This window comes from Triplophysa rosa, linkage group LG1 (assembly GCF_024868665.1).
Source record: "Triplophysa rosa linkage group LG1, Trosa_1v2, whole genome shotgun sequence".
NCBI classification, from domain to species: domain Eukaryota; kingdom Metazoa; phylum Chordata; class Actinopteri; order Cypriniformes; family Nemacheilidae; genus Triplophysa; species Triplophysa rosa.
Genome location: NC_079890.1, coordinates 24,059,689 through 24,073,006, shown reverse-complemented (window position 1 = coordinate 24,073,006; position 13,318 = coordinate 24,059,689). Strand labels below are relative to the sequence as shown.

Below are 13,318 nucleotides of genomic sequence, written 5' to 3'. Positions count from 1 at the left end.
ACGACATACGAGAGACCATCATTTACTCATGCTATTAAAAAAACTTTGTTAAGGGTAAGTGACTGATGGTTTGACCGTGGGTGTCCAGGGTTTTCAGAAATATAAACCTCGAGAGAACTGCTGCCAGTTAGTGCCTCGTCCAATTAAACAGTTTCTCCCAGAGAGGATTGATCAATCAATCAAAAAGGAGTTTTGTATTTGTTTGTGTTGCGAGAATTTGCAGGGCATGTGTCGCCAAACTAATGAAGATGCTTTCTGAATTTGCTGGTGTTTTTCCGGTTTGCATGTATTTTCTTCCGTTGCAGCGCGGTGACACCTAGCGGTTTCCGTACAAAGGGGTACCCTGCGCGTTCAAAAGTGACGCCGTGGGGCGCTGACCGAGCGTAAATATGTGACGAGTCGGGAGTGAGAACGGGTTGTTCAAAATCAATGCAACAGCTGTTTTTACACATCAAATCAATTCGCAGTGAAAAACGCAAGCCACGCCCATTAATTTTCTTCTTTGAAATACGCCCTTTTCACAATGACGTCACTTAACTTCCGCCTTTTTGCAAAGCAGTGTATCATAACATCCGTCTTGCAACAAACAAGAAGAAGAAAAACTTCCGTTTTGCGGTCGCGCTTGAATTTAACAACAGTGAGAAAAAAAAACTGACAGAACACGTATTCAAGTACTTATCCTAGCACCTTCGCTAACACAAAAAGAAAACAAAACACTTACCTTCATAATCAAACAGGTACTGTTCAACGAAGAATTTGTATCCTTTCTCTAGCTTTGATCTTGTCGTTAGCGAAAATTTGTCTGCAAGACGTTGTACATCATACGTATTTGTGGCAGATGTGCAAGCCACTTGGTAAACTCCATTCTGAGGCGCTAGCGGAAGTAACTTCTTCTTCTTGAGTTTTACTGGCGGTTGGAAAATCAGCTTATAGGTGCATTACCGCCACCTTACGAACTGGAGTGCTAGCGGAAGTAATGATACACTGCTTCGCGGCAGAACGGAAGATGCGTGACGTCATGTGAAAAGGGCGTATTCCTTTTCACTCGGAAATGTGTCGGAATGCGGAAGTTAAAATGATCGCAACTTCCGGTTCACAGGGACTCTAAGACTCTGGTTCCTACCATGTTGGAGGCATAATTGCTGGAAGACAAAAAAGCATCCAAGCCCAGGAACTAAATGGATGTGGATTATTTACAATCGATGTAGAAGATATTTTGAAAGCTCTTAAACTACTTAGACTAATGTCTACTTGCTGTTTTGCCATACATGTTCCTGTAGCTCAGCTGGTGGAGATAAAATTGATAACATGTATAGCTTCCCAAATGCATAAATGTGCCACACAGGATTTTTTATAAACATATAGACACTCTCTGACATTTTTGATCCTGTGTGACACATTTGTATCTCCGAGAATTTGATGGACATGAACATTCTTGTAGCATTTTAAACGTAAACTTAAAAACTAAAATGCGCTCTTCCTGAACGGGTACTGACAAAAAGTGTTTTAGAGCGCAAAATGACAAAAAAGTGTATACTCTCAAAGATATGATCTGTCCTCTCTCCTGGGATTAGCTTTAACATATTCATGGAATTCACTCAAACTCGAACAGTTTCACCATGTAAAATGCCATATAATATAATATAATATAATATAATATGCAAACTTTTTAAATAATTGAATTATGGATTTATGTTCCTTTTTTAACCTAAAATTTGGCTTGTTTCGGTGAGGGTTATTTTGGCCGATTGGGTCAATGCTTTCTAAGACCAGTGACATCATTCATAAGAAACACTGATGTGTGAAAAATCAGTTATAACACCTCATAAGGTATTATATCGGTTTTAAAATGGCAATGCTTTCAGTTAACTGGAGGGAAATAGAAAAAAACAAGGAAGAAATAACTAGGTACTATTCTAGGCTGTTAGACTTGTGAAATTACATATTTTGTAACCTTTTGTAACATTATGCTGCTGAACAAAGATGTAGTTCTAGTCAGCTCAAGGCAAAAATGTCTGCATTTAATCTTTTCAATAACATTTTAGTTATTGTTACCTTGCTATGTTGTATTCCAGCAGTTTTGTTTAACACAGAAATATGTGATCCATAAGCTCGCAACCATTTGCTTTCAGTTGTAGCTGCTATCAATGGAGACCTCTTACCTTTTAGAAACAGAAGTGTAATGCACTTGGCCGTATCTTTTATTAAGATCTGCAGATGAACCGATTGCCACATTAAGCAAAAGCCTCAACATATCCAGATAATCTACAAAAGTGTGGTACTTAATGCTGCCAAAATCAACTCCTTTTCTGAGGCACTGACTGTTCTTTATCTTCATTAGCATCACTCTGCACTGTGGAATCGCTTCTCTGCGGCGGTCTGTGTGGTTTGAGACACATTGTAGTAATGGCCTTAATGTCTTGGAACAGCTGGCTGAGAATCTTAATAATCCTCCAGCTCTGTTATTCATTGTGCCTTTCGTTTCAAACATAGCAACAGTCTCCTGTTATCTGCCCATCTCATGACTTACAAGACCTTAATGAACCAGTAGACCAGGAAAAATAAAAATCTCAATCAGTATTGATTTGGTTGCAACACGGTGTTGCGCTTGTTTCATTGATTAGCATAATTGCCTCAGCATCATCAGTGGAGGAAGTTCTTCACCATCTCATTTCCCTAGAGTTCAGCTTCCAGCATCCTCACGACCTGCTCACTCACTTAAACAGCCACCGAGAAGAGAGGCGAGAGAAGAGAGTTATTGTTATTTTGTGTTTTGGGCCATATTACAACTATTCATTTCGAATCCTTGACAGCTTTATTGGCAGCTCAGATGAATGTGGGTCTTTTAATTTGACGTATTAAAGTGATAGTTCATCCGAAAATGAAAATTCTTTCATCATTTAATAACCCTCTTGTCATTTCAAACATGTATGACTTTCTTTCTTCCGCAGAACACAAAAGAAGATATTTTAATGAATGTTGGTCACCAAACCACGGTGGTACCCATTAACTTGCACTGGTTTTGTGTTCATACAATAGAAGTGAATGGGACCGCCGTTGTTCAAATGATCTTATGTTGTGTTCTGCAGAAGAAAGAAAGTCATGCAGGTTTGAAACGATAAGAGGGTGAATAAATGATGACAGAATTTTCCTTTTTCCTATCCCTTTAAGAATCAGTTGAAAGTGGGAAAGGAGACATTCAAATTGTTTTATATTTTACCACATTAAAGATTTCTTAGGAAAGTCCATTTAAGTACCCGATATAACTGCACAAAGAGGTAAAATACACATTGTGTTGAAATAATTTCTTAAAAGTGTTTCAGGTACTCTGCCGTCCACAAAAGACTTTGAATGTCAAGTAAGTCCATCAGAAACGAGAAAATCTTTGATAAAGGTGTGTAGTGTCCCTCTCATTTTCTCTCATCTGTCTTTCCACTGCTACCTCAATATCTTTTATGCACAAAATGGCTGAATTGAAGTTGTTGTGCATTTGCATTTTTTTTGACAATTTAGTCAAATTTAATCTAAGAAGCTTTGTTTCACTGCAGTAGTTTAAGCAAATGATTTTACATGTCTCTTCCTGCTCTCTGCCTTCTCATGCATTCAGTCCTTATTAATCTTTTCGGTTAGCAAGTGTCTACACAACCAGAGTTCACAAAACAAGAGCGGTTCTTTGAAGTGGGAGTGTACCCAGACTGGCAGTCATCCTTTTTCTTGTCGAGTCTCCCCCTTGTGGCAGATATCAAGAACTGCAGTTAGAGTGTTTTCATCACTGGATGCAGTTTAACTTGTAATGATGACACAATGTTTACCAAAAAAACGTAAGACTAAAATGTGCTATTTTGTTATGCAACCACAGACACATTATATTTGTACTTTTTGTTCATTTAATATCTATAATAACGGGGGGAATATTTGAAACTGATCCTGTCCTTTTTATACAGCTAGTATCAGCCAGTCTTCTAAATGTTGAAATAAATTTTAAGGTTATCGATCAACGAATAGTAGATCTCGGTTATCAAATGCTTTGAACCATTCTGTCAGCCTTTATCGACAGCTTCGTGAAACCATATGTTCTCTCAGTTGATGGAGAAGAAATTCACGTTCAGTTTGAAAGATCCAGGCCTTGTCTAAAAGAACCAAAACTCCCCATTTTCACCGTAGCTCTCATCTATCAGAGGACACCCGCAATACAAATTATAGCTCAGCCGGGCTTTTCTTGGCAGCGGACCTGAAAGGGGTCGTATGACTGTTATTAATCTTTTTTTCGCGGTCAGTATTAAGAACGTTCGCAAATGGGCGACAAAGCCCACAGTTCTAGAGGCATATCGTTTACCACCAAGTGGGAAGCCAATGTGTCATGTTTGATCATTCAAACGGCATGCTAGATTTTATATTACCACTATCTATTTCCCTAAGGCTGTATTTTATGGTTATACAGTGTAGAGCTCGAGGAATCATGGGATATAGAAAAGTGCAGCGGAGTCTATATTTGAGCGCGAAGACTGTAAATAGAGTGTGATTATTCCCGGAGACGGCTGGAAAAAAAGGCAGCCGACAGCGAGGGAGGTTGCTATGGAAACCGACACGGAGGCAGTGCAAATGGTCCTCTCACTGGTGGTTATGTCATGTGTCTGGTACATATGTTAAAAGTTTTGACATGGCAGGTTTAAAGTCGAAATGAGCAAGGATATTAATTATGCAAAATTTGAAGTCGGCTATGAGGTTGGCACTAAAGCTTTATTTGTCGTTGTTTCATTTAGATCTCATCTTAAATTCTTACTCTCTTGATTGGGTTGTCTCGGTACACCGAATGCATTTTTCTTTGTCTCTCTCTCCTTCTCTCTCTTCCCTACTGTGTTTGAATGCATTCGTACTCGCATATTAGATCAAGTGAAGTCAGTATGTCATTTACATTGACTTTCACAATTATATTAGACAGATTATTAGTCTGACAGTCCCGTCATGATGCTGATGAGCACTTAGAGATGATAGATGAAAACTCCTCTTACATAGTGAAGAAACACTTGCAGTCATTAGTATTCCTCGTGAGAACAGCTGCTGTACCCTGCATCTTCCCTGTTCACCTAGATAGCCATTGAATTATGAAGCCAATCTGAGCCATGGTTTGGGTTGCCTAGCAACGGACTATTGAGTGGCACTGGGTCGCTGGTGATGGGGAGATAAACAAGGGGCCAGATAATATGTGTGTGTGTGTGTGTGTCTGTTGAGGCGCATTTCCTGATGGTCTGTGTGCTTATCTTGAAAGTGTCAAAACGAAAGAATGAATGGGGGAAAAAGGAAACGCCCTAAACCCCTATGGCTATTATGATCCCAAACACAAACTTCAGCCTTACAAAACAAACCGATGGCCACAGTTGGGTTTTCTTCAAGCCTAACATAGGTGGCCATGTTTTCTTGAATGCTGTTATATGGTCACTGTCATGATCTAGAAGCTTAGCATTCTATATTTAAAGTGAAGTGAATGTGACCTATTTGTCAGATATGGTGACCCATACCCGAAATGTGACCTATGCATTTAACCCATCCAGTGAGTAGTGACCACACGTACACCCGGAGTAGTGGGCAGCTATCACTGCAGCGCCCGGGGAGCAAGTAGGGGTAAGGTGCCTTGCTCAAGGGCACCTCAGTCGTTACCCGCTGGTCCTGAGATTTGAACCGGCAACCTTCAGGTCACGAGTCCGACTCTTCAACCATTAGGCCATGACTGCCCCTTTAATAGTTATTTATACCTTTATTTATAGACAAACAGTATTTATATTCGTGATCAATGGCTGTCGTAGCTCATTATTGTTTATTTTGCAGATGGAGTGTTTGGGCGATGTCAGAGATATTCTGGGACACTTTCTTACACAGATGCCGTGTCTCCAGCATCTCTACAGCGCTTGAGGAATGTTCTCCAGAAGCTGGCCCACAGAGGTATCACATTGTTTTGTTTACCCATATTTCTCCGTTCACCCAAAAATAAAAATTCTGTCATCATTTACTCACCCTTGAGTTGTTCCAAATCTGTATACATTTATTTGTACATAATTTATTTATTTGAAAGATATTTGGACGAATGCTTGTAACCAAACAGTTCTTGGCCACCATTAACTAGCATAGTAGGAAAAATGACATTGGTAGTCAAAAGTGCCCCAGAACTGTTTGCTCGCCTACATTCTTCAAAATATCTTCTTTTGTGTTCAACAGAACTCAGTAAATCAATATTTGTTGAACAGTTTTAATTTAATTAATTACAATTAATGTACAATATATTATATTTTGTTATCATCTCCATCACATGAATTTCTTGTTTGTCTTAAAAAATGTAAAACAAAAATGTTTGTTTCAATTATGCATTTTGCAGACGCTTTTATCCAAAGCAACTTACATTGCATTACACTACACATTTGTTCCTGAGTGTGTACAATCCCTGGGATCGAACCCATGACCTTGGCGTTGCTAGCACCATGCTATAACCACTGAGCTACAGGAAAGCTTACATTAGATGAAAGTGTCTTGAATTCCAAAATTACATAAATGAATTCATGTCAATTGAATTACTGGCTCTTTTAACTTTATCACTCTTGATTCGCTGTGTACCTTGTTGTTGCCATGATTGGATTCTGGCTAAATTGAAGATTGATGAGACACATGACTTGAAAACATCAAAACACCGCCAGCATTTTCTGCTTTCTCCATCGTTCTTAGCTATTGAAACTCCTCGTCAGCAGAAGCGTGTCACAATCAGTTCCAGAGCTGGTCAAGTCAAAGCTGACATGTAGCCAAACGTGCACTCATCTTTTGTGGTACCATGTTGCTGTCTGTCATATGGACAGATGAAAGCGAGCAGGATGAAAGGATGAGATTGAGCACTCATTCACTGCTCAGGGGCTTGGAAATGGACATCGGAGAGCTTTTATGACAGAAAGCTTTTGCAGTGATACACTGTGTTAGCAGGCCTGAACTGAATGTACCATCTCTGGTGAAGGAGAACTTCAGCAATGTGAGTCTTTACCTGTTAGACCTGATGTCATTTTAATGGTGTTTGAGTGAAGGTCCTCTGTATCTTATACTTAGCATGGATACCTGAAGTAACAGTTCACCCAAAAATGATAATTCTGTCTTTATAGTATTTACAGTTGTTCCAAATTTGTATGAATTTCTTTGTTCTGATGAACACAGAGAAAGATATTTGGAAGAATGCTTGTAACCAAACAGTTCTCAGTCACCATTGACTACCATAGTTGTTTTCAACTATTCAAATGTTTTCATAAATTTCTTTGTTTTGTTGACAACAAAATAAGATATTTTGAAGAATGAAATCAAACAGTTCTGAGGCACTTTTGACAACTACCATTGTCTTTTTCCTACTATGGTAGTCAATGATTTTTTTCAATGGATTTGGAACAACTCGAGGGTGAGTAAATGATGACAGAATTTTATTTTTGGGTGAAATTTCCCTTGAAGACTTTCTGTTTTATCACACACTCAAAGGTAATTATTGTCTGACACTAACTATTGTTGAAGTTGTGGATTTGTTGAAGGTGTTACGCACATTGGGTTGATGCATTTGGACTCACATTCATCGAGTAATAAAACAATTCAAAAAGCCTCCAAAAATATAATTCGCTCCACCAGATAAGAGACATTAAGACCTACTTCCATAACCATTGCAATTATATTTATTACTTTTAATTTGTAATTTTATTAGTGACCAATCAAATGACAGGGCTTGCTTTTGTCATTCTCCATCATAGCCATGTGGGGGCAGCATGGTCCATTCAGTGTTGTTGGAGGATCTGAGCCTTTAATAGGCTGTAGAGATGTGCTCCCAGCTTGATCTTTTCAAACAGGCATAAATGAGAGTTGAAAAGCGTGGAAGGCACACAACCGTCTTTGGGTAAATTACCAACATGGTAATGAATATTAGAGAGCCAAAGAGATGGCCGACTTACTCCAATTACCCAAGCCAAATAAAGAGAGGGGGATCAGACGGATGAGAGGCTGTGTTCGGCTTCCTCTCGCTTTCCTTTTTTTTCTTTTTGGATGCAGATGGTGTCTGAAACCTTGGCATTTTGATTGACGTGCTGCTTGCTGTGTTTTATTTTAATTTTAGAGCGGTTTGCGGGAGAGCCCTCAAATGTCGTCAGATTTCACGATCCCTTGTGCATTCATCTGAGGGCGAATGGTTGTGTTTATGTTGTGTGCCTTATGTGTGTTCTTTCTTTCTGTGAATTTGTGCCCAGTTCAGCAGACAGAAATGTGTGAACCATATAATGTCTGCAGTTATCTAATCTTTTTCCCTTGGCCATTTGCCCTGTATGTGTTTGTGTGTGTGTCTATGAAACATTTTGGAGTGTATGTTTTTGTTTGTGTGTATCAGAGATAAGCGAACCTGTCTACCACTCAACCATCACAGCACCCTTTGTCAGTCTTCCAGAACCCTTTAGCAGACCTTCCGCATTCCTCCTCACAGGAGCAAGAGTGAGGCAGAGAGGTAGATAGGCAGAGAACATCAATAACATCGACTCACAATTCTCTTTATCACACATCTAGAATAGCTGAAGAAATCACGCAATTTGTGGAGTCGCCGCACACCCTGCACAATGTCATTAGATCGATACCATTGACGGAACTGTAAGAATGCACCCTCTTTGTCATACAGGTCCATCACGGCACCTGTCAGCCCTCCCTGCTGTGAGCTGCCCTCTATTTCATTGTCTTTAGATGTTCTTCGGCCAACTCTTTGATCTTCCAAAATGGTCAGTGTTTCGGTACAAAAATGAACATGACTTTTTTTTGGAGCGACTGTTTCTCAACTGTGTTTGACGGCTCCATCAGGAAGACTCTAGAACCTCTTCATTGAAACCTTATTATATGTACCTTTTAAGCATTCTTGTAGTTCACCCAAAAATCTAAATTCTGTCATAATTTACTCACCCACTTTCTTTCTTCCGCAGAACGCAAAAGAAGATATTTGGAAGAAAGTTGATAACCGAACAGCGCAGACACCCATTTACTTCTATTACATGGACACAAAACCAATGCAAGTGAATGGGTCGCATCGATGTTCGCTTAACAAGATTCTTCAAAATATCTTCTTTTGTTTTCTGTGGAAGAAAGTCATACAGGTTTGAAATGACAAGAGTGTGTAAGTAATGACAGAATTTTCTTTTTAAGTCCAATGTCTTGTGTCTTGCTTTCAACCATAGACTGTATAAAACATGGACGTAGTGTCCGTGACGTCACCTGTAGGTTTGTGAAGAGCAATTCTGAAGCCTAAAATGGGCAAAGGCTGCAGTCACAATCTTCATCCATCAGCCTGTCTCTAGTGGCCAGTCAATGAATTTCAGTTTAAGTTACTTCTGTGTTGGTTTCACGAGAGAGACCGGAAGGTTGCCGCTCACTTACAACCCATGATCCACTGGGTAAGAAGCTCTAGTAGTTTACTGTAAATGTCCTATAAATTTATTTATTTATTAAGTCTTTATATAGGCTACAGTGTTTATGCACATATTGGTCTACTAGTGTAATTTATCACAAATTGGCAGAACGTATGCACATTATTTTGTTCTTCCTAAAACGTGAATGTGTTGGGCTTGTAATTACAAAAAAAATATTATCATTTGACATCCCCAATACTTGTATTCTAAAATCATAATTTTTATTTTATGTTTAACAAAGCAAAATCTTTAAATCATGAATTATCATTCTCCCTGGTGTAAATGTACCACCGGTCAGGTGTCACTTTGCTAAGGATGGAGGCTATTAATGAATAGAGACGGACAGATAGGACGTGACAGACAGTTTGCTAGGAAGCTAGTTGAAAAGAGTGAGATGGAGGGGAAGAATTGAGAATGATTTTATGGCTGCATGGACTTTTATGACAAGACGAGTATAATAGCGCTGAACTCATTTAAATTTATTTGTTCTGTGAAAACAATACTCAGCTGGATGTTTGAGTTACATCAAGCAAAATGTGATTTAGAGTCATTTAAGTCAATTAAGTTTTATGATAATATACAGTTTATTCTGTACTTCTGTATTTGAAAATGTAATTGTGATTTTAATTTTCCGTTCATAGTTTAGAGACAAAACAAAACATGTTGATGCAATAGCTGATATATGTTGGTGAATGTTTGTTTGCCAGAACTGGTTTAAATGTACAGATTTATTTAATATGAGCATGATATGTGTTCTGTTGGGGAGGGCGGTGGGTGGGGTGTTCAGGTAACACAAGGCTTATGAACAGACACTTGTGCCATGAGGCATATATTGCTGTGTAACATGGTCCTCCGGGTTTATCATTGACCTCTGTCCTTACCATCATACAGGTAGAAACAGCATGTTCAAACAGAAGCTTAGTGAAGCAAACTGATTCAGCCTGACATGTGCATTACAGCTACTTACTCCCATGTCCAGCAGAGAGAACAGAGAAGAGGTGAAGAGCAGGGAACACACAAAGCATTTAAAGGTAGTATAGTAGTATCTGCTAAAACCACAGTGACACCTGTGTGGTTGCACAGACAGGTCATTGGCATATTATTTATTTTCCTATGTAGTACATAAGTTTAATATTGTAAATATTAAATTTTGTCAGTGCCAATACTGTGGTGAGTTACATGTTCATAACAAAAGCTGTTACGTGGAGCTAAGTGGAACTGAATGACATGCATAACAATAGTAACCAAGAGTAATCAGTATTAAAACACCAATTGGATTAACTCTAAGACCTTGTGTCCGCTACAAATGTAGGTTATGTAAAAACAACTCTGTCTGACTGAGTTCAGAGCAGTGAGTGAGAAAAACAGTTTAGATTGATGCCTGGTAATGAGAGCGTAAGCCCTGCAAAATATAAAAAAACAAGTCATTTTATTTGTACATACAAAATGTATTCTCAAAATGCCTGGTAAAACCAACTTTGCGAAAAATTGCATCATTACATCGTAGAACTCAATTACACGGTGTTGCTAATTTGTGGCATCAGTGCTTTAACACAGCAAAGGTCATGTGTCCTTGTACACATTTTTAATTGTCTGTTTGCATATTTACAGAAACTGTATTTACACAGATAAACAAACTGAGAACACAATTCATAGCTTGCTGACATACATACAATCACGTACAAGTTTCGTATGTGCAATAGGTTTTAGGGAATGTCTTTTTTAAGTGGTGTTAAGTAAAGCAAATGTCAACAGTTTCTACTGAGCTCTCGGCAGTCCGCTGCTCCGTAGAGGATCTGTTTGAATATCAAATTATTTCACTGTCTTTTCGCATCTGTTCCTCTGCAGCAAAGTTCACATCATTTTGTAGGCGCATCGCTTAAAACCACCAGACAGTCTTAATCTGTCCAGAAGCTCTGTCTTGAGGAATTCCTAAATGCTGCGCTAAACAGATGTTCAACTAGTAGCTCACATTTACTGCAGCGTTTTCAGTGTTGACCATTTTCTGCTGTGATTGCTTTAACTGTACAGTAAATCAGGCTTGTGGGATGCGTACATATAGGAAGCAGAGGTTTAGATAAACATTTGTCATAATTGCATTGGTAAAAACTGACATGTGAGAACTAACAAAATGATCTGCTGTACAAAGAGTCACATTTCACCAAAATTGCATATTTTAACCTGCTAATAAATGGTCATTCTGTAATTAATAGTCTAGTGATGGTTAGTCTGCTGACTTCACCTATATTCACGGCACAGTTTAAAATAAAGTAAATCTGTTTAACGCCGTATTGCCCAGTGAATTAAAAAGATGACTAAATTAAATCAGTTCATAAAGATACTAGCCCACCTGCCCCTGCTATTGTGCTGTCATAATGAATTAAAGAATTCATGTTGAAGAGAATAAATCAATGTTTGTCAGCTTCTCTAATTGGAAGATGGTTCCACATTAACTTTTGTGTATGTGTGCAACCAAAGTAAAACCTCATCAAATCCAAGAATGAAAGGAAAATTCTGTATAGATCATGGCACTCGATTTTCCTCTGTCACTCTGTTATTTGAAATTGTGAGGAAACATGGGGGAACCCCCCCCCCACACACACACAGTTTTTAATAGCAGAAACATCAATGGCTGGGCTGCTAATTAGTAGTAGCACATTATATCAGGCTCCATCCAAGACCTAATGAGGTGGACCCTTGCTGAGGAGGATGATGCTCTCATGGGTGACAGGAAGACTGGATGTGTGTGTGGTTCTGGTAAACCCTACGGTAGTAATACCTGTAATTTTTAACCTTTTTTGTGGTCCCCATGAGGGAAACTGCTTATAAATCACAATACATGATGTTTATTTGAAATTGTAAAAAATAATGCAGAAAGTTTTTGTGTGAGGGTTAGGTTTTGGGGTAGGGGATAAAATAGACATTATGATTTTTATAATGTATAAACTGTATATGTAAAGTCCCCATAAAACGTAGAAAAACCCAGTGCGTGTGCGTAAAATCTAGTTTAGCATATAAATGCATTGCTGTCTTTGTGGCTGCTTGTCCTGTACACTGTTAATTTCCCGTCTTCTGTTTTGAAGGTATGTTTGTTGCCTTTTGGTGCTGTCTTTACTAGATTCATAGGTTATACTTAGTTTTGTTCGATTACTGTCTATCATGGTGATCCCGTTTTATACATTAGGAAATATTTTATTTAATGTTATACTATTGAACTCATATTATTGAAATATTATATTGTCGAGGTGCTCAAAAAGGCATATCATCCCATGTGTGATTCCAATGTCTTCTTTAGCCAACATTTAATGCAGTGATATATAGAATCCACAGATGGTGGCAGATGATATAGTAGGCTATAACTGTGTTAAGATCTGGCACCACATGCATTGTAAACCCATGATCTGTTTTTTGCCCTTTATTTTTACAGGTGCAAAAATCTGTGATTCAAAAAATAGTCTTCATGGATTTTTTGTTTCAAACTCTGAATTATTTAGCTATTATAATGGTGTAGAATAAATAAGAGTTAGTTAATTTGTATGAAAGGTTTTGTTGCTTGCATTAAAAACACCAAAGATGTGCTTTGAACCGTTCTCAAACCATGCTGTGATAACATGGATCAAATTATACAGCTTGCGGAGTCCATCTCATTTCATTTGTGAAAATGGTTCTACTTTGCATTTTTCTAATTCAATACAATCTTTTATTTTAATCAGCATTATTTGCATGAAAATATATATTGAAAAGTTTGCTTGAATGTCATAACTTCCTAGTATTTGGATGTTCCCTTTTTGTTTATTGACAAGAGTTGGCCTGGTAAAAGATTGTATTGAATTAGAAAAATGCAAAGTAGAACCATTTTCACAAATGAA

The 13,318-nt window shown here is 38.3% G+C and overlaps 1 protein-coding gene across 2 annotated transcripts in view; it reads left to right on the top strand.

Moving 5' to 3' along the window:
• ptprn2 (protein tyrosine phosphatase receptor type N2) overlaps positions 1-13,318 on the top strand; it is a 158,285-nt gene that overhangs the window by 22,141 nt on the left and 122,826 nt on the right. For both annotated transcript variants that reach the window (XM_057324265.1, XM_057323437.1), the window contains exon 3: positions 5,827-5,940. In XM_057324265.1, the coding sequence (XP_057180248.1) occupies positions 5,827-5,940 (114 nt within the window). The remainder of the gene's footprint in view (positions 1-5,826; positions 5,941-13,318) is intronic.